The 22,877-nt window shown below is 32.8% G+C and overlaps 1 protein-coding gene across 1 annotated transcript in view; it reads left to right on the forward strand.

The window, feature by feature from the left end:
* The first annotated feature begins 2,903 nt into the window (after positions 1–2,903).
* The window catches only part of TPO (thyroid peroxidase), a 179,010-nt gene continuing 159,036 nt past the window's right edge, over positions 2,904–22,877 (forward strand). Inside the window, exons 1-2 of the mRNA XM_051973586.1 lie at positions 2,904–2,991; positions 11,119–11,203. Of these exons, the coding sequence (XP_051829546.1) occupies positions 2,904–2,991; positions 11,119–11,203 (173 nt within the window). The remainder of the gene's footprint in view (positions 2,992–11,118; positions 11,204–22,877) is intronic.

Here is a 22,877-nt window from a genome sequence, read left to right on the forward strand (position 1 = left end):
TCCCAATCCCTATAATTTTGTCCATCTGCATTTTTGATCTCCTTCACAGGTTAATAGTACACTGTTTCAAAGTCCGATTCTTTTGTACAGCAAAATAACTGTTAGGACATGTATACTTATATTGTATTTAATTTATACTTTAACATATTTAACATGTATTGGTCAACCTGCCGTTGGGGGGAGAGGATGGGGGAAGGAGAGAAAAAATTGGAACAAAAGGTTTGGCAACTGTCAATGCTGTAAAATTACCCATGCATATAACTTGTAAATAAAAAGCTATAATAAAAAAATGTAGACACCATAAAAAAAAAAAGAAAGAAAATTACTGTTCTAATCCAAACCCCCTCATTTTACAGAAGACAATGCAGCTTTAAAGAAGGAAAATATCTGATCCAAGGTCCCACATATAACAAAAGTGAAAGGTAAGTGTATCCATTAGTCTGTGGTCCAAAAGAAGTTCATGTCTGAATGTCAGATAAATAGGAAATTAGGGAGGAATCTCAGAGATTTTAGTGAATATGTTTCAAGGAAAGTCAAGACAGAAACAGAAAAAAAAAATGTAACAGACTCTAAATTGGGGTAGGCAAATGCTGGAACAGGAACTGGGCTATAAGGTAGTTTTGATAGGGACAATGAAGATAAGCATAGCAGCATAGCATAAAATGTGTTAGACGTGAAGGCAGTTCACCAAGATTAGGTTCCAATCCTAGCACTAACATTCACTAGTTATGTGATCCTTAGCAAATGAGTTCCCTTCCTATCCTCAATTTACTTACTTGGAAAAAAAAAATAAAGATGATGATATTTGTACTATCTATCTCTTCAAATTATTTTTTGTTTTTAACCACAGATTGTCATGAAAATATGAGTTTTACTGTTCCTATTTTTTAGAGCCAGCTGAGAACATGCAAAATGATTTGCTTAAGGACATTCAGCTAATGAATAGTTGGAACTGAATCTTAAACCAGCACTTCTAGCCCTCCAGTCCAGGGATCTTTTAACCATCTTCAACTCCTTTTTGCTTGTAAGTTCCATCTAATACCTTGGTTCTAATAAGAAAATTGACACAAACACTAAAATACCACCCAAGTAGCTTTTGTCAAAAATCCCCAAACCATCTGATTTCCCAACAGCTTGAGTGAGCATTAGAGCAGAGCACTGGTTTATATGGTCAGTGCTTCAGTCTCAGGGAAGCACTTGAAGTTCACATTCAGGAGAGTTACAGCCAACAATAAAGTATAGAACGTGTGAGGTCGTTGCCTCTGCTGGGAAGAGGAAAAAAGGTCAGACTGTAAGATTTTTTTTCTTTTCATTTTGTAAGAGAAAATTTTCATTGAAACTCATGAAGTTGGTCTAAAAAAGAGCCATAATTTGGGATGACTAGTGAATGTTAATCTTTTGCCTCAGTAAAACTGGTTTGATCATTTTCCTGTTTGAAAAGGTAAAAGACAAAAATATGAATAATTTTATTAATTCAAATTTTTTGTATATCCATGGTGGGTGGGGGATATTGAAATGAATTCTGATCAGAATGGATTAATTCTAATGCATTTTAAGATTGGTGAGAAAAGGAAATCAATCAGATAAGGGATTATTAATTAATTGTGCTTCATTCTTATAGGTACAACTCCTAGGAAATTATATGATATCATACAAAGAAAATTTGGGTAGGAAACAAGAGACAGGTTCAAATGTTAACTCTGACATTATATAATTATAGTCAAGGAATTTATGCCTGTCTATAAAATAAGAGGGTTGGAATAGATAATCTCTAAAGTTTCTTCCAGTTTCATAGTACATTACATCTATGTTAATTTAACTTACTTATAATGATGCTTTTTTAAATAATGTGATTTTCCAAAGAATCAAAATTGTGATCTAAAGTTCAATGGAGAATTGAAAGATGAGTGTCAATTAGTAATAGGATATTTTCAGTAGTGATGTATATGGAAAAAGTGAAATATCCCATCAAGGCAAATAATGAATAAAATAGGAAGTTGTCTGGTCATGTAGAGAGAAGGATAGGCCAAGTGCTATATTCATGTCAATGATATGCTAAAAGACATAAACGAAGACCTTATATCTTGGGAGAAGCCCTCTACAAAAAGAACTGTGTAAGAACATAAACAAGAAATATTATATATGAGAAGGCATGATATTTGAATCCATGTAGATGAGATTGACTGCAGGATTGTCAGAAGATAAGGAGAGTCAGAGCTGAAAAGGACTTTAGAATCCATTTAATCCACTCCCTTCATTTTACAGATGAGGAAAATGAGGCCCAAAGAGATCAAGGAAATGGTATAAGATCTTATAGGTAGTAAGTTGCAGGATAAGGATTTGTATCCAACAACTTTTACCTGAAAGTCAATTGTTTTACTAGAATGCTTGGAAAAGATATTCCATAGAAGTGAAAAGAGCTCTGAATTGGAATTACCACAAGCTAAGAATGGTTGCCAAAAGCTACAATAAGGTAAAGCAGGATGAATATTGTAGGAAAAGGGTGGGGCAGGCAGCTCCTAGATTTAGTAATCAGGAGATAGCAGTATCAGTAAAGCAGTGGGAACATTAGTCTGATTTCCATGGGTTCAGGATAATGGAAAGTGAGAAAGTAGAGGTATCTGAGGTAATTAAGTCTTTCAACAAGTTTAATAATAAAGTTTAAAAAAAAAAAAAGAGAGAGAGGCAGAGAGAAGAGACAATTCTTGATTAGGATAAAATGATCAACAGATTTTTTTTTTTTAAATGTATTGGGGAAACCTGAATCTATTTTGAGATAGATAGGAAGGAACCACGTGAAAAATGAGAATTTGAAGATATATGAATGAGAAGGAATATTTATTATCTAGAAAAAGGTCCTGGGATAGAAAGTAGGGAATGAGAAAAAGAACTAAAAGTAAGGGATGTACCTTAGTGATAGACAGTATGACTATTTCTTTTTCTATGATCCCAACAAAAGGAGTGTGGGTGATGATGAAACAGAAAAAGTGGGTCTGAATTCCAGCACTTCCACCAATTAGAATGCAATTTACTTTATGCCTTAATTTTTTCATCTGTAAAATGAAAAAAATTGGATTAGAGGATAGTTAAGATTCCTTTGAGCTCCATTAATCTATGAAATTATAACTCTCAACTCTACCACTTACTGGCTATGTGACTTTTGTAATTCTATAAATGAGCTAGAACAAATTATGATACAATACTCACTTTGCAAATAGAAAAAGTTAATCACTTCAATAACTGTTATTTCTGAATTGCATTTGGTATATATATCTATAACCAATAGTATGTTGTATGGCATAGGCATAGAATGGGATGTTATCAACATCCACAACAATTACTCTTTATGAAATATTTTGAAAGAAGCATAATATAGCTCATGACAGTGAAAGAGTGAGCAACTTGAAGACCCAGTTTTCAAATCCTACCTCTGACTCTCAGCCAGTATATGATTTTGGGTGAATAAAATGACCTATAAGCTTCAGGCTGTCACTTTTTACTTGTATGCTAAGTTCCAGATAGAATGTGTTTTTTATGAATAAAAAGAGTTCCCATACCAACACTATTGATAAATACCTCCCACTAAAACACTACCAAGCCTCATTTGATTGTGCATTTTAGAACCAGTAGGGATGCAGCATTCTACCACTTATTTATGAAAATATATGTATGTTTTCATTTACATCTCTGGGTCTCATTTTCCTCATTGGTAAAATGAGAGTGAATTGGATAACTTTTGAAGCTCTTTCTTATTATTGTGTAGGACAGTATTGACGACAAAAAAAGAGACATAGTGAGAAAAAGCAAAAAAAGGAATTATTACAATCTCTTGAGAAAGGATGACTCCCATTTGACAAGGTGTTTGTCAGTAGAAGGAGTTCAAAGTAAAAACCGACAAAGTGAAAACACAAGATTAAATAGTCTAAATGCAGAATCTCCTAGTCCCCAGCCTGGCCTTTAGTTCTCCCATTGTCTGGAGGAGTTTGGGTTTATAGTATATTCAAGGAAATCTAACCCAGAAACAAAGAATAAATTGCCTTTAAAAGAGGTACTTAAATGCAAACTAAGGTGGTGGGAAACAGAAGGGGACAAATACCTGCAACTTTTTTATCTATAATTTTACTTGTTATTATAAAATCTCAAGTCATAATTTAAGGTATAATTTAAGGCTATATTCCTATAAGAGTGTTTTCACTCAGTTAATTCTACACAGTACAGACCTACAATTCCATTCATGATCTACTTTTAAATTCTCATTTTACAGAGAAAGAAACTTGAAGCCCAGAAATTAGTAGCAACATGGAGAGAAGAAGGGTTGAAATACACATCTTCTAAATTTAGTTTCACATATTTTTCTGCTATGTCAACCTGATCTTTCTTTTTTCCTGGAAACATATTTGTTTTGTAGATTCATGGGAATAACACTAACTCACATAGATTTCTGGTGATTCAGTGAGTGCTGATTGATGCCTTTAATAGAGGAATTGGTTTTTTTTCCCCTTTTTCTTTCTTGGATGTTTTCTTCTCTTTAGAATGAAAATATATGCTGTGTTGGGGATATCATTGGTTGTAGCCTGTACTGAAGTTATCTTCTCTTTCATCCAAAAAAGTACCAACTTCTTTTGGGGTAAGTAATAAATAATGTATGATCTTCCTTTTTTTAATTTTCAGCATTTTCATTGGTGTAAAAATGGAAAATTATGCATTGCTGCTTGACAGATAAATTGAGAAGTTTTTAGCATATTTTAATGAAAAACATTTATTACCATTAGAGGCAACCAAGTGACCCAGTGAACAGAGTGCTAAGCCCAGAGTCAGGAAAACCTAAATTAAGTCCAATCTCTGACACTTAATTAGTTGTAGGATCCTGGGCAAATCACTTGATCTGTTTGTCTCAATTTCCTCAATTGTAAAAAAAAAAAAAAAAAAAGAAGATAATAATAGCACCTACATCAAAGGGTTGTTATGAGAATCAATAAGATAGTATTGTGAAGTGCTTAGCATAGTCCCTGGCATCCAGTAGGTGCTAAATAAATGTTTATCCTTTTCTTTCTTTCTTCCTTCCCCCTTCTTATGTACTGGTCATCTCCTTAAGAAAGTAATGAAAGCTGTCATTAAAAAACAACAAAAATCTCCTTCTAGTTAACATCTAGTTCTTAATTTTGATGGTATGTAGAGAAAATCATAGGTTGCCAAAACTAGAAAAAAAAAATCAGAGATTATTATATATAATCTCTCTGTGCCTAAAATGAGGGTATTAAACTAGATAGCGTCTGGGTCCCTTGTGACTCTAAATCTGTGATACCCTGATTTTAGTCTAATCATTTTATAATAGAGGAGAAAACTGAGGCCAATTGAGAGGAAATGATTTAAACAAATTCCCAAAGCTAGTTAGCTACAAGTTAGTTTACAGTTTTCTCATCTGAAACATGGGAATAATAACAGCACCAATCTCTCAGGGTTGTTGTGAAGATCAAATGAGATAACATTTGTGTAAATTCAATACAATACAGTAAAATAGAAAAGTTAGCTAATACTAATGAGATTAGATTCAAGGTAGTCTCCCCTAAATTCCCAGTCAGGAAACCAAATGATAAGATTAGATTCAGGAAACCAAAATGATGAGATTAAGGTTCCTTGTGGTCAGGATGTTAAATGTGAGGTTAGTGGCAGGTTCGGGGTTCAGGGAAACAAATGAAGAGGTTTGGCTCCCCTAAATCCCCTTTAGGATTCATGAAACTTAGGGAGTTGTGGGAACCCCCTTTCTGGCAGTGCAGAGGTCCTTCATAAAGGAATTTACAAACCCAAAAAGCTAGACTGATAAAACAAAGTTTATTATTGGCATTGGGAAATCAGCCTTTGCTATGCATGAATAGAAAGACTGAATTCTTAGTGGCAAAGTCTGACAGAGAAGTAAAGTTTAGCAGAGAAATCCTAGCAGAGAGACAGAGAATTTCTAGCAGAGAAATCTCAACAGAGAGGTATAAAGTCTTATTAAGGAAATAGATGAGGGAGATTAAGAGAGGGTAATGTTGAAAAAGAATATCATTCCAGTGGGCAGAGTTTTGCTGCTATGCCGTGGATGACATATTAGGTCCTCTGCAAGAAGTGAGTTTAAAATGGCCATTTTTATAAGGAAATCTGAAATACAAGTTTCATTTGAATGAGTTTCCCTCAGTGCTGTCACTGTCCCCTGGCTTAGATGACACCACTTACTGGGAGTGATTCTGAAGCAACAATAGGGGTAAAAAATCTTGTAATTGACTATTTCAACTAATCCCACCAAGATAAATGAAGATAAATCCAGGAGATTCAGAAGCCAGAGAAGGCAGGCAGGAGCTCAAGCTCTTGGAACCTAGGAGAGAGATAGGCCTCCAGAACAACTAACCAAGTCCCAAGTGAAGGAGACAAAACTTTGAAAGAGACAATAAAGAATTTGGATTTTAACCCCTGGCTACTCATGTAGTGATTACTGAACTGAAAAGAAGGCTACTCCCAGAGACCCCAAGGAAACCCCAACAAGAGAACATTACATTTTAAAGAGAATATACCACTTTATCTTGGTTCCTTGGGTGAGTCTCAGAGGCAGGATTCAAGGAGACTTTCTCCTTGAAGGAGAGAATCGGGGCTCCCTTGTCAATACTATAATTAGTAATCGAGTTAGCAACTGAACCCAGATTTTATGACTCAGAGTGCAAGATTTGATAAAATCTATGGCTTTACAATGAACATGTTTTTGTTTCTCTCTCTTTTCCTATGAGATTTATGCTGGGAAATCAGGCTGCCTGAAATTTTGTCACTGCTCCATTTTTTTTTAATGAATGAAGTTTAAAAGAGATATTGAGGAAGAAAATAAGTAAGAGGACCCCTGATTAAATGTTTTTTCTAAACATGAGATTGTTGTGAAGGTATTGCCCTAAGTACTCCCATAGGCACGATACCCTGGGATTAAGGAGTATCCTTGGTGCAGAGGTACATCATTAGATGTTGACAAAAAAAAAAAAAAAATAGTTCTCTGCTATGTTTCAGGTTTCCGTGAATTGGCAGATTTGGCCAAAATGTCTGGAATGAATTTGCCATAACTTCACCCAAATCATGCCACAGGGGGAAAAAAATCTCTGTGACATGTAACATAAAATTGCTTAATTATTTTGAGAGCCTGCCTGCCTCAAAAAGAGTTCTAGATGGAAAGGTGAACAATTCAATCTAATGAACTAATTTGTCATGAAATAACTAAAGAAAAGTGATAGGTGCCTACAATTTATGGGCCACAGTCAGTTTTGAAATTTTTGTTTTACAAAAGTCAATAGGCACAAAAATATGTTAAATTCTAACTTCTTATTGGATCATACACAGATGCCAATAGGACAGCAAGATTTCATCCTTTAATTTCATTTGCGGGTTTCTTGGCAAAGATGCTAGAGTGATTTGCCATATTCTTTTTCAGTGAACTAAGGCAGATATTAAATGAGTTGCCCAGTGTCACACAGCTGGTGAATGTTTGAGGACAGATTTGAACTCTGTTCTTCCTGGCTCCAAAGTCAGCATTCTATCCACTGAACCATCTAGCTGCCTGGGCAAAAGCAGCCATACATTATCTTATCTATTTTTACTTGAAATTTACTTTAAATGTCCTTGTTTCTGTATATGCATGAGTTTGTTAGAAATGAAATTCATTTAATTTTGTCAAATATAGGTCATTTATGTTGATGAAAGAGAATTTAGTAGCCAGGAAAAAAGCACATTTGTATAGTTGCTTTTCTGGGTTTCAATTTTCTTTTCTATAAAAAGAGAGTTTAGCCCATACATTGTCCATTAGTCATTATCCTTCATTCTCTTTGTTTGACTGATTGAGCATTTTTTCCCTGTCACATTTCTCCATTAGCCTTCTTTAGAGATTTCTGTATAATCCTCTCTTATAATTTGTAGTGGCTTATAATATGCAGTGGCCTTCTTTTGCTCAGCATGTGTCTCTCCATTACTCTATGGGTAATCTTTTATTTCAGTTCCTCACAGATTATAGTATTCTATCACAGCTGAGTGGAATCAATCAATCAATCAACAAACATTTAATAAGCATCTGCTATGGGTAAACCACTTGGTCAAGCCTATAGATAAAAAGACACAAACGAAATTGACATTACCCTTGAGGATCTTACCTTCTACTGGGTGAGACAACCTGTATATATGTCAGCATATAAAATATAAACAAATGGGGTAATGATCAAAAGTTAGACAGAAACTATATGTATAGATAGACAGAAAGATAGACACAGATAAATAGATAAAGAAAGATAGAAAGATGGATGGATAATAGATAGATAGATAGATAAAATGTAAAGAAAGATAGAAAGATGGATGGATAATATATAAAATGTAAAGAAAGAAAGATGGATGGATAATACATACAATGTAAAGAAAGATGGATAATAGATAAAATATAAAGAAAGATAGATAGATGGGTAATAGATAAAATGTAAAGAAAGAAAGATGGATAGATAATAGATATATAAAATGTAAAGAAAGAAAGATAGAAAAATGGATGGATAATGGGTAAATAGATAAATGTAAAGAAAAAAAGAAAGATGGATAGATAATAGATACATAGATAGATTTTTCCCTGTCATATTTCTCCATTAACTTTCTTTAGAGATTTCTGTATTATCCCCTCTCACAATTTGTAGTGGCTTATAATATGCAGTGGCCTTCTTTTGCTTAGCATGTGTCTCTCCATTATTCTATGAATAATCTTATATTTCAGTTCCTCACAGATTATAGTATTCTATCACAGCTGAGTGGAATCAATCAATTAACAAACATTTAATAAGCATCTGCTATGTAGGCCTGTAAATAAGAGAACACAAATGAAATGGACCTTACTCTTGAGGATCTTACATTCCATTGGGTGAGACAACATGTATACATATCAGCATATAAAATATAAACAAATAGGGCAATGATCAAAAGATAGATGATGCATAGATAGAGAGATAGGTAGACACAGATAGATGGATTGATACGTAGGTAGATTAGATTAGGTAGATAGATAGATGTAAAGAAAGAAAGAGAGAAAGATAGATGGATAGATAATAGATGTGAAGAAAAATAGATGGGTAAACAATAGATAGATAAAAGTAAAGAAAGATAGATGGATTGAATAATAGATAAATGTAAAGAAAGAAAGATAGATTAATGTATAACAGAGAAAAGTAAAGATAGAAAACAGATGGATTGGATAATAGATAAATGTAAAGAAAGAAAGATAAAAAGATAGATGGATGGATAATAGATAGAGCTAAAAGATTTAAGTTTTTAGTATATACCAGATACTATGCTAAATGCTTTGGATGCACATAGAAGGAAAAAGCTAGTAGCTTGTATTCAAATGAGGGAAAAAGGGTGAGAGTTGGAAGGACACCCAAACTGGGGAAAAGACAACAGATTATGAATGGAGAAGAAGTCATAATGAGTGGAGCCTAGAGTGAAATAAGCATAATTAGGGCCCCTCATGAAGTTTTCATTCAGACTAGGGAAACACCAATTAGAAGAGCAAGCCTCTTAATAAATAGATCATTGTAAGGGAGAAGGGAGGAACAAGTAATTGAAAGGATTAGGAAAGGCTTCATGTAGAATGTGGTTTGATTTGAGGTTTGGATGAATGGGAAAAAATGAGTGCAAAAGTACATATGAAGTACTTATGCTACATATATTATGTAAAGTCAAATATTACATATAATATGCTATATATTGTATTAGTTGCTACAAATAAGAAAGATAGTGCTTGCTTTTAAGGAATTTCTACACACACACACACACACACACACACACACACTCCAGACACATGTACTATACAAAGGATGAGATGGGTAAATATTGGATGTGAGAAATTTTAAGAAGACCAGTTGTGAATGGACTAAAGTATTTGTGAATGAAAATAATGTCTTCAAAGTAGAAAGGTACATTAGAGTTAGTTTTGAAGAATTTTATGAACCAGATGAGAAATATGTGTTTGTTCCTAGAGTATGAGGAATCTAGTGGTCTTTATTGAATATCCTTAGAGATTATTTCCAATTTAATCTATTTAGAATTTGTTTCTATATATATTGTTTTCATGTTGTCTCACCCATATAGATTAGAAGCTCCTTGAATTCAGGGACTATTTTTTATCTCTCTTTGTAACTCCACTGTTTAGCACAGTATCTGAAACATAACATGTTCTCCAAAGTTCTCCTTAACTTAAACAAAGAAGCTTGAACTTTAGGCATGTTACTTTGGTAGTTTTGTGGGTAAAATATTGGAGAAGGAAAAGAATTTGAGAGCTACTTTCCAATTAGGAGACAACTGCAAAAATTCAAGTGAAAGGTGATGAGGGTTTGAGCTATAATTATGATCAGGTGACTGAAGAAAGGAGGAAAGATGTGAGAAATTTAGTTGTCAACAAGAAGGACCTTTGTTCAGAGGACAAGTTTTGGATTCTTAAAAGAGCTTTGCGATTTCATAAAGACCATGTAGCCTTTTCTCCTGTTTGATTTTGTTCCCCTAACAATATATCAAAATGTAAATAGAAAGTCAACTGATAAACTATGAAAAAGTAGTTTTAATGAAGTAACTAGCTTGAAATGGCTAGCTTATCAGGATATATATTTTTAAATTACCTAAGAAATCTTGTATAAGTTCTGAGGTGATTTTTAAATATATGTATTGGGGTGTGTGTGTGTGTGTGTGTGTGTGTGTGTGTGTGTGTTTGTAGGGCATAAGCTGAAATAGGCATATTGAGTTCCAAAGACATTCAGTGACAACGAAACATAGGTACTAGGTATCTTAAGTAAAACTAAAAATGATACTTTATTTATTGTATTATCATATGCAGAAAATGGCAGAGGATTTGGATTCAGAGAACTGAATTCAAATTCTGATTTGCCAATTAATAGTTGTATGATATTGGTAGAGTTATTTCTTCATTTTGCCCTCACTTTCCTTTCTATAAATTAAATGGTAAGGAGGAAAGGGTTACAAGGTATATAAGATCTCTTTTAGTTCTAAACTCTATATATCTATCATTATTAATAAACTAAGAATTTCTTCCATTTTGTTTGTTTTAATTTTTTTCCCTTGTAGGAGGAACTGAAAAATATCATATTACCAGCATTGTGGAAGAAAGTATGCAGATGATAGATAATGCACTATATAATACAATGAAGAGGTAAGTTAGCTAACATGTTACAGTAAATTTGAGGGATTAGATAGGCCATGATTCTTGTTCAGAAATATGTTGTTATTTTCAAATGTCTCCACGAACTCTTTGTAATAGGGTAAAGAAGAAAAAGAACAAGATCATTTTAAGACATTTTGAATTTGAAGTACCATTTTAAAGTTGTGATAGTTGAAATAATGGGAATGGATCAGATGCTCAAATTTAGTGATTTAGCAGATAGAGAAATGATAACAATAGAGTATGTAGAGAAATGAAGACCAGGTATGGAACTTTAAGAACATCCAAACCAAAAAATCAAAATGAGGAGAAAGTATATAAAAAGAAGCAGAATATAAGTAGCAAAAAGGAGAAGAGTCAAAAGAATGTAATATATATCATTTAATGTCCAGAAGATAAATGTATCAATCAAAATGTAGTGGTGATAATAATTTATACATATAATAATCCTTTAAGGCTTACACAATATTTTCCTCATAACCTTATGGAATAAATATTGCAAGCATGATTATGTCCATTTTAGAGATGAAAAGACTTAGGTTCAGAGAAGTTCAGAGAATCAGAAATCACAACTTTAGAGCTTTAGGAGACCTTAAAAATCATATAGTTCAATTCCCACATTTTACAAGTATGAAAAGAGTTTCAAAAAGATTAATTCAATAAGAAGTAGGTTATACAAGTAATAAATAGCAGAACTGAAATCTAAACCCAAATTCTCTGACATAAAGTCAGTGTATTAGTGCATGTCAGATTTGGAATTCAGTCTCAATTTACTTCTAATATCAAGTCTAGTGTTCTGTTCACTTGGGATGAAAAGTAGCATGGTAGGGTTGAGAATAAAGTCAGTGGAAAGTAATGGAAAACATAGATGATGACAGTTTCTTCAAAAAGCTCATAGAGAAAGACAGAAATAAAAACTTTATGAGTTAAAAAGCTTAAGGGAATCTTATTTATTTTATTTTATTGCAGAGACCTGAATATATTTATAGGAACACAGAAAAAAAATCAGGGGAAGAGAATTGAGAGTTTGATAATACATGAGGGAGTGGTTGACCCTTAGGTTCTGGATATGAGTATGGTTTATGGTAAATGACTCCAATATATTGTCCCAAAAATTCCACATGGAATTATGAAGGATATGATATGACTAAAAGTAGCTAACAACAAATGGTTTAATCCAGATTTTTAGCAGATGTTTTTACAGAAACTTTCATTCTGTAATTTTGGTCAAGGTGCAGGGCAGTGAACTAAAGATAATAGTAAAGTTATGTGTATCTGAAAGTAGTTAAATATTTAAACCCAAATTGTAGTTATTAATAGTTTATAGAGTTGAAAGGTGATCTGTGTTTGACTCCAAGCTGTGTAACATCTTTATCAATGATATGGTCAAAGGTATACCTATATATACAAAAATTTTATAAAATTTGTAGATGATAGAAAACTAGAAAGAACAATTTACATATTGGATGACAGAAAGAATCCAAAGAGATTGAAAGTCTAGAACATTATGTAAAGTTGAAAAAAAAAAAAAAGAAGAAAATCAGTAAGGATCACTACAGAGTGTTCTGAAACTGGCTTTTACCACCCAAAGAGAGCCAATTGTTAAATTTTCAGTGTGAATATTTACACTTTGGAAATCAGCACATAAGGAAATGATGGAGAAAATGTTAATACACAGATTAAATTTGTGTGGCCTGCCTTTTCAGAAAGTTGGTTGTTAAATATTTGCCATGTATACATGTATAATAGTATAGTTTTTTTGTTTTTGTTTTTGTTTTTGTTTTTTAAATACAAGATAGGAAAGACATCACTGGACTGAACGATATCTAATGGATTATATGTTCAATATCACTCAACAGCATATTTTAGATATTTGGAAGGAAGAGAAAATTTAGGTTTGCTATGTTGTTAGCATGGGTATTCTGTCTACTGATGCTGATAATCAACTCATCAGTAATTTATAAAATTAGATACTTGTCTAGCAGCACTTAGAGATGATTAAGTGACTTACTGATGAAAAATGATTCAATCTTGGGATCTATTATGAGAAGTTTGCTATCCATGACTAGAGAGGTAATTCCTCTGGATTCAAAACAGCATATAAAGTATATTAGATAGTAATGATTGTTAAGAAGTGTCCACATTGAGAAAAAATGGAAATGGAAAATTATGAGAGGGGAAATATTTTGATGGTAAAGGGTCTTAAGATCATGTCATATAATTATTGGTTGAGGTAACAGAATATGTTTAGCATGGAAGGAAATATGTAAAGAAGGCAAATATATTTTCAATTATTTGATGGGCTGTCACCTCAAAGAGGGATCAGACTTTTTATCTTCAATCAAAATTTTTTTAAAAAAAGCAAATAATGGAAGCTTCTGAGAGGTGAATATAGACGTGATAAGAGGAAAGATTTTTTTAAAGTTATAACATTATTGTATTGGATATACCTTATAAATTGGATACATCTCATAAATCCCTCACTGGATATTTTAAAATAAGCTAGATGACCACTTGACTTGTCATGTATTTTTGTTAAGAGAATTCTTATACAGGCATGAGTTCATCTAAATTAACTCTGAAAATCCCCGCAACTCTGAATCCTTAATTTTTTGAGGCAAGAAGGGATGGAATGAAAAGCTCATGTAAAGAGATAAGTCTCAGGAAAAATGAAGGATACTCTCATATCAATTTATGATTTATAAAAAACTTGATTCACAATAGCACCTTGAAGTGGGTAATACAAATATTAATATTTTGATTTCATGGATGAAATAAAAATAATGCTCGATGAAATACTTTTCCAGAAAGACACAACTATTAGCTGAAATCAACATAGGACTTTCTCCAAATTTAGGGCTTTTTCTGCTATACCCAAGAAAATCTACTTTTTACATAGAAGGGGATTGAAAGCATAGTGAATGCTCAATAAGTATCTGTTAATTGGGAAGGGGTGGGCTCAGATAGTTTTGTAATATATATATGCCAGGCACTGTGCTAAGCATTTTATGAATATTATTTCATTTGATTCTCACAACATCCATGGAAGATGGGAGCTGGTGCTATTATCACCCACATTTTATAGTTAAGGAAACTGAAGTAATCAAAAGAAGATCTGAATTCAAAACTAGCCTCAGACACTTACTAGCTAAATATCCCTGGACTAGTCACTTAATTTCTTATTACCTAATTTCCTCAATTGTAAAATGGGGATGATAACAGCACCTTTCCCCCAGAATTATTGATAGATCAAAGGAGCTAAGATTTGTAAAGCACTTTGCATAATATCTGACTCAAGGAGGGTTATATAAATTAGTTCTTGTTGCTATTTTGATGATAATAAAAATGCAAAAAAAATTAATTTATTTAATCAGCATGAAGACTTCCTAGCCAATGACACTTTATTAAAGAGTCCACAATCCTCTCTAATAAAGTAGACGTCAGATCTTCTTCATGATCTGAGATGCCACTTCCTTCGAGGGCCCTATTTTTATAGGTCTGGATGTCCAGTCATTTGGAAGAGCTATACCAAATTATAGAATAATTCCACTGAATAAGCAAAATAATTTGTCAGTAGGATCACAAGTTGGGTAAATCAAGGAATATCTCCGTATAAGATAGATAGGGTTCTCCTTAATTTGGACAGAAAGAAATAATACAAGCTGTCAAATCTAAGTGGTCATAAGATGGTCTTTTGCTCCTGTTGGACAGCTGATTGGTCAAGAAGTAAAAACATTTGGAGGGACTTTCCAGATTGTTGTCAACTCTGCCAAACTGAGCTGATTCATTATCACAAAGCAAATCAAAGATTTGACTGGAAGTCAAAACAAATCTATAAAAATAGAAAGCCAAGAAAAATTAAAAATTTTAAAAGTTCAGATTTGTTCATTATATGCTGATGGATTCATGATGTAATACATATGGGTGTACCCTCCATAGGTGTGATCTTGACTCATCTATGTGACTTTTGTTTATATCTTTCCTAAATCGGCCTTAGAGGAACTTTCCAATATGCTTGAGGCTTTCTTTTATGGCTTTTAAATATTACATGGATACCAATGCAATACTCAAGCTATCCATCTGTTACTTTACTCTCACTCCATGAAAACAAGTCTGTCAAATCTTTTTATTTACTTCTTTAAGGATATTCTAGGAACCATCCTTCCATTTAGATTAATTTTTTTTTGTCTTTTAGTGTCATTTTTTGGTAAGAATGTCAATATGGAAGTGATTCAGGTCATTCAATGGTGTATTGGCCAAAGATTTCACATTTAGAGTAGCAAGAATTAAATTAATGTTTGTGGATGTTTCTGTATGATTCATATACCTTTTGCCTGCTTTTTAGCTCTTCTGTCATCATTGCAGAAGTAGACGAGGTCCTTCCCTTTCCTGAGAATCATTTCTGTGTTGTTTTTTTTTTTTTCTGTTACATATATTATCATGACCAAAGACTCCCCTGGCTAGTAGTGATTAGCCTCTGTATTTAAGTAAATTGACACTTAGTCTACAGACAGCCTATTTATGGGATTATATTTGAAGACTACAATTTGAAAGAAATTTTAAGGACTAACTATTCACAAACAAAATCTTTAAGAGGTTCAGATTTTACTTTTTGCCAATTTATTATGCTTGTGTATTTAATTGTATTAGCGTTTCATTAATTATTTTTGGTATTTTTTGATAGAGCTTAAATTTCTATGTAAATGTGAGCTTTCAATATTATAGAATGCATACAATGACATGACTGAATCTTCCTCAGTGGTGAACAATCCACTGATTGAGTAGTAAAGATTAATTCTGTGAAAATAATAAATGATTGACCATCATACTAAAAAAAAGATACCAAAAGAACAGGTAAACTCGATCATTGTCATCAAACTGATGATTACAATTCAGAATCACAACATAGTCCTGTGGAAAGAGTTCAGAACTTATCAGGAGAGTTGGATTTAAATCCTAACTGGAATGTTCAATATGTATGTGATTTCGGGTAACTTAAGCTCTATGAGAATCTATTTTATCATCTGTAAAATTAGATTGATTAGTGATCTCTAAGCCCCACTTCTATGATTTTTCTCATATCCCTCTTCTATGATTCTCTTCCACTAACAGCTGCTTATTTCAATTGATCTCAAAACTTGGCTCACATAGTTGTTCATGTTGACTCAAACTAAATTCAAGTCTGAATTTCTCAATTCTACTATTGAAAAAGTTAAGGATACACAGTATGGTTAAGAACAGATTTAGATTTAGAGGACCTGAGATTGAAGTCCAGTTCTACAGCTTTGTACCTATGCAGTTATGGGTAAATAATTCATCTTTGTTGGTTCTCCATTTCCTTATCTGTAAAATGAGAAGACTGAAATAAATAATCTTCAAGTTCTCTTCTGGTCTATATCTTATGACCACTAGACTTAAATTACATTGAGAGAGCTTATCAATAAAATGATGTTCTACTTAACTAACCTTACAAAGAGGCAATAAAATTACATTACTGATACTCAGATCTTGTAAAGTTCTTGCTAACTTGAACAGTATCATGAAATGATACTTAGTTGATTGATTATTTAGGTGGTTGGTAGGAAATGAGACATATATTGCCTTATCCTTTATTGTTAGACAGTAAAATGGGGTGGGAAGAAGAGACTTGAATTATACAGGGTTATTGGTCAAGATGATAATGAAGATGGTGATCTTTTCAGGAGCTTCTTAAGAATTCAGTGCCTGAGGTGGTAAACTAAATAGATTTACTAATAGAAATTCAGGAATCTTTCTGTCCTCCTGCTAATTTATACTAATGTTTTACAATTAATGCTAATTGGGTATTAAGTCATTCATTTTCTATTTGCTTTGGAAAGCATGCAATTAGCTACTGAGCTTCTCAGTAAAGGAATTATTTAGTAATTGACAGACTCTTCAAGTAATTACCAACTCATTAAACAATTTAGGAAGTAAAGGAAATACAAAATAAGGCTTTTCAAGATGATGGTTTTACTAAGGAAATTGCTTCAAGTAGCTTGTATCCAACTTCCAATCCTACTGCCCATATATCTCATGAGCTTAATCATTTTCATAAATAGTGGCAGTTATTACTGATGAATCCATATTGATTGTCAACAGTTAAATCAACCAGTTGGGCCATATTAAGTAATAGTTCAGTTAAGACTTCTACTAGTACCAGAGGTTAAAATCAGGAGTACTATATGGAGCTGCTAAGAAGTAAATTTAGATTCTATGTTGGGAGGCAAAGGAGGGGGGGGAGGGTTGAATTTCTTGACAATTAGAATTGTTCAAAAATGCAATCAATTCCTTTTAGTGAAACTCTTCAAGCAATGGTTTTATTATCTTTTCTCATATATTTTGCAGGATAATCCTTTGAATATAGTTTCAATAAAATGGCTTAAGTCTCTTCCAATTCTGAAATTGTAGGATTCAGTATGATCTTAGGAAAGTTACTTCTTTTTTCTATGACTCAGTTCACTCATTTATAAAATGAAGGGTTGTACTAGATGATCTTTAAGTTTCATTCTAGCTTTAAATATATAATCTCACTTCTAAGAGACAGTATGTTTCAGTATCTCTTGGTGTCTGGAGACTTGGATGCCCAGTGCTAAATGATGAGATTAATGAGTACTTGGTGTGAGTTGGATGAATGACATATTATTGTCAAATATAAAAATAGGTAGAAACAATCAGGTTAATGATACCACAGCTACAGAACTGTCTGCACATTATTGTCCAGTCATTTTAGGTATATCTGACTCTGTGACCCAATTTGGGATGTCCAATGCCTCCCCCAACCTTGTCAGAGCCAGATTGATAGTCCCTTCCTGCTTTCAGTGCTCTGACTCCTTCCCCTGCCTTGGTCTACCTCCTGATAGCTTGGCGCCACATGCATATATATGTCATTGAGAACTCATATTGGCTGCTGGATGCTTTGGACTTCAGCCCGGGGGGGGGGCAACAGGCACTCAGCACAATCTGTACTTTTCAAATAAATTATTAAAAACTCTCTAATCTCTATCTTGCCTCAGTTTTTCCAGCATTAAACTATCTCAGAGGACTGTTTTTGAGGAAAACAAATTGTATATCTTAAATAAATTTTTGTTTTATTAAATTGTTCTACAAAGTAATAATATCCATATGGTCTTTATCATGGTACACTGTTAATGTGGAACAATGTTGTATAAACACTTTCATTCCTTTAGAGAAGTTTAAAGGCAGACACACCTGATTTCAAATTCTTTGCTCTTTAGGAAATTATAGGATCAAAGATGTAATGGAGGGGCTCTTAATCTAGGGTCTGTTAACTTTAAAACAATATTTCATAACTCTATTTCAATAAAATTGGTTTTATTTTTAACCCTATGTATTTCATTTATGTATTTAAAAATAGTATTCTAAGGAAAATTCTAAAAACTTTTCCAAATTGCCCAAAGTATCTATGGTGTAAACATTTAAAAATCCCTGAATTCTAGAGTTTAACAAGATCTCATAAAATAACTAGCTCAATCCCTCATTTTTTAATAGAATTTTTTAAATTTTGAATTTAATTAGCAACAGAAAATACTTTCTTACCCAAAAAAAGAAAAAAGAAAAAGATTTATGTGAAATCAAATTTCTAAGCATTTGGTATTTTCTGGAGCATTTTAATTTAATTTATATTTAATTTCCAAGTCTCTCCTTCCCATGTTCTCTTCCTATTGAAAGAGCACAAAAAACAAAACCCATTAAAAGTGTGTAGTCAGCAAAAGAAATTTCCACCTTACTGGAGAGTGCCTGTGTGTGTCTGTGCATGCGAATGTGTGTGTGTGTGTGTGTGTGTGTGTGTGTGTGTGTGTGTGAGATGCTTTCATTAGTACTGTGAATCCATCATCTTTCTATTAAGAAATGGGTACTGTGATTCGTCATGAGTCTCCTGGAATCATGGCTGGTCATTGTGTTGATTAGAATTTCTAAATCTTTCAAAATTATTTGTATTTACTATACTGCTGTCATTGTATAAACTTCATTTCACCTTATATTAAATCATACAAGTGTTTCCAGCATTATCCAAAACCATCCTTGCAATTTTTGTAGAAAAATAATATTCTATCACATTCATATTCCACAACTTTTAAAGCTATTTCAAATGATGAAAACCTTTTCAGTTTCCAATCCTTTCCATTGCAGAAATAAAAGCTGCTATAAATATTTTTGTACATATAGGTCCTTTTCCAAACTCTTTGGGTTATAGATAGTCACTATAATGCTGGGTGAAATGGTGTGCATAGATTAATAGCTTTTAGAGCCTGGTTCCAACTTGCTTTCCAGAATGGCTGGAAATTCTATCAAGATTTTATTAAAGAATTTCTTTTTCCTTACAATCCTTCCAATATTTGTAAATTTTGTTTATTTTGGGGGAAGAGGGAAGAAGAGCAACTTTGTCATTCTGATGGGAATAGGATTATATTTTGGAGTGTTTCAATTTGCCTTTCTCTAATAATGATTTGGAGCATTTTTGAATAGCTATTAAAAGCTTTGGGCAGTTAGGTAGAGCAGTAGATAGAATGCTGGACCTAGAGTCAAAAAGACCTGGGTTCAAATTTGACTTCATATACTACTAATTGTGTGGTCCAGGGCAACTCACTTAAGCCTGTTTCCTTCAGTTTCCTTATCAATAAAATGAGCTAGGAAAAAAAAAAAAAACATTTTAGTATCTTTGCCAAGAAAGGCCCAAATAGTGTTAAAAAGAGTAAGATTCAACTGAAAGGACTGAGCAACAATAATAGCTCAGATTTCTTCCTTTGAAAATTGCCTATTTGTAGCATTTGACTATTATTCAATTAGGCAATATTTCTTATTCTTATTACTTTGAATAAAATTTATATATTTCTCAGAAATGAGATCTTTATCAAAAAAATGTTTTCTGAAAAGATTTCTCTCTTTCCATTTTCTGTTTCTCTTCTGATTTTAACTGTATTGGTTTTATTTGTGTGATTTTATTTGTGCAATAACACCTTAATTTAATATAATCAAATTGTTTATTTTACCTTCTGTGAACTTCTTTATTTTTTATTTTGATCATAAACTCTTTCCTTTTCCATAAGTCTGACAAGTATTTTGCTTTATTTAAAAAAAATATTTCTAAATCATGTATATATTTTTAATTTGTTTTAGATATAGGATGAGATGGTGTTCTATACCTAGTTTCTTCCAGATTTCTTTCCAGTTTTCCCAATCATTTTTGTCTAATATAAGCTTTTGCCTCAATAGCGGATGTCTTTGGGTTTATCAAACACTAGACATTTTTATACATTTTGTTTTTTAAAATTATATAACGAATTCATTGCTACTTTCAAAATTCTTATACTTCCTTATATTTCCTTATGAATTTCTTTTAGTTCTGTCCTGTGAATGTAAAACAAGTTTCAATGAATCTCTTACTTTTCTTTTGTTCTTTGGTGACCTTGTAACCAGAGGTATCAAACGCATTGAACTTTTCCGGGTCCTGCAAAATCTAGAGTTCAGTTGGACTAGATTTCAATGTAATTGAAAAATGTTGAACAAAAAAAATTGAAATAGAACAGATAATGTTAATTTCTGGTTTGCTAAATGAATATGGGGCCAGATCTTCTGTTAAAACTTGACACCACTTCTATAGCTAATACCCCTCTCCTTCTCAATCTTACACACCCCCATAAAGAAAAAGACAATCTTTGGGACAAAGATATGAACAGTTAAACAAAACAATATACAGAATTAACTATATATCACTTTGTACAAAGAAAATAGGTAGATTTGAGTCCAATGCTCTTTTGTCAAAAAAATAGATAAATTGCTTTCTTATTGGATCTCTTGAGTCATGATTGGTCATCGCATTGATTATAGTTCTTAATTGACCCCACCATTTTGTTAAAAAATGATACCCAAGGAGGGTAAGAGATGGGTCCAAGATTACACAAACACTATAGCTTGGCAGTGTAACCAGATCTTCTTATTTCAGAGTTAGGGTCTTTTTTTTCATTATGCCTCACACTGGCAACTTGCTTTCATAGAAGAGTTCATTTTAATGGTATTTGTGTGACTGTGGCCACTAGGGAATGGAGGCAAAAAATCACAAAGTAATTCAAGCTCATATTTAACTCCCCATACTCCACTCATACCCTTTCTAGCCCTTTTTTTCAACTCTGCAGAAACTAGAGATCTTTGAGATGGCTTATAACTCTCCAAACTTCCAATGAAGTATTCAGACTAGGTCAGCCTTGCTCTAAGTGCATGATATATCAAAATTATGGTTCTTTTCCTCCTCACTCCTAACTCCAGAATAAAAACAAAACACACAAACAAAACTCCTTTTCCCTCCCTGGAGTGATCTCAGCTAGGAGAAAAATCTAATTAAAGGCATTCATTTACTAATGATTTTAAAGAAAGGAACTATCATGAAACTTAAGTGTTAAGATAGGCTTCATGAAGCAGATTTGAACTAGACCTTGAAGAGTGGGTAGGAATAAACTAAATAAGGAAGAGGACAATTCAGAAGAAGGTAATAATAAAAGAAAGAGTATTTTTTTTTGCATTATGATAATTATGATGGCATACAATAATCTTAGTATTATGAGACCAGATTCACTCTTTCAGAATGAAAAAGGTTTTATTACGCTCTCAGAATTACTTCTGAAGGGTCAAGTTGATCTCAATCTAATAGTTATTGCTTAATCATTAAACACACACACACATACACACACACATGCACACCTGTATATATAATACATGTATATATATATATTTGTAAATCCATACCTATGTATGTGTATATACACACATACACACACACACACACACACACACACACACACACATATACATATATATATATATATATCTTGAGCACTCTTCATAATGTATTTCCTCAATTTTAAATTTCCAGTGATTAGCATTCAGCTTGATTAGCCAATTAACTTCAATTAGCTTTTATAGAAAAGATATTTACTGCAAACATAAGAACATAAACATTAACATATACTTCCAAGAAAAACTCAGGGGCACATTCTTCTCCAGGATCTGGGGAGAATGAACTCAAACTTAACACAGTAGCTACAAAGCATTCACCCCCACCAAGCTCCTTTCCAAATGCACCCATGGTGAATTGATTAAATACATCCTTAATAGTTAGCTAGGTCAATCATGTTTTTTGAGACTTCACTTCTTACAAGCTGGCTTCTAGCAAATTCTAGTAGGAAACAATAGGTCTTAGATCACACTTAGCTTAATCGAAAAGAACAAATGTAAAAGGGCAAAGAACAGAGACCCATATTCATGATCTGTATTTTAGCCTTCAGACCTAAGGCTCTCCTCTTACAGGATCTGTTTTATCAGAATGATGCTATTAAGCAGGAAAAAAAAAATCATCTTCAGCAAGTCAGATTCCAGTTGACCAATTCTTGTTAAAACATATCCCAGTTCTAGCTACATAGGCAATCAATAATCTATAACCTCATCACATGATTATTATGCCAGAAATAAAGAATGATTGCATATGTTCCAAATTGAGGAACATTTAACATTTATTACATAGTGTCATAATTTCATGAGAAACAAGCTCTCAATCTCTTCCATGGAGGGAAAAAAAAGTTTTCCTGAAGCTTTCACCCTCATTACAGTTACCTCTTCTCTTTCCAGATAT

The sequence above is a fragment of the Antechinus flavipes genome, chromosome 2, assembly GCF_016432865.1.
Source record: "Antechinus flavipes isolate AdamAnt ecotype Samford, QLD, Australia chromosome 2, AdamAnt_v2, whole genome shotgun sequence".
Classification (NCBI taxonomy): Eukaryota; Metazoa; Chordata; class Mammalia; order Dasyuromorphia; family Dasyuridae; genus Antechinus; species Antechinus flavipes.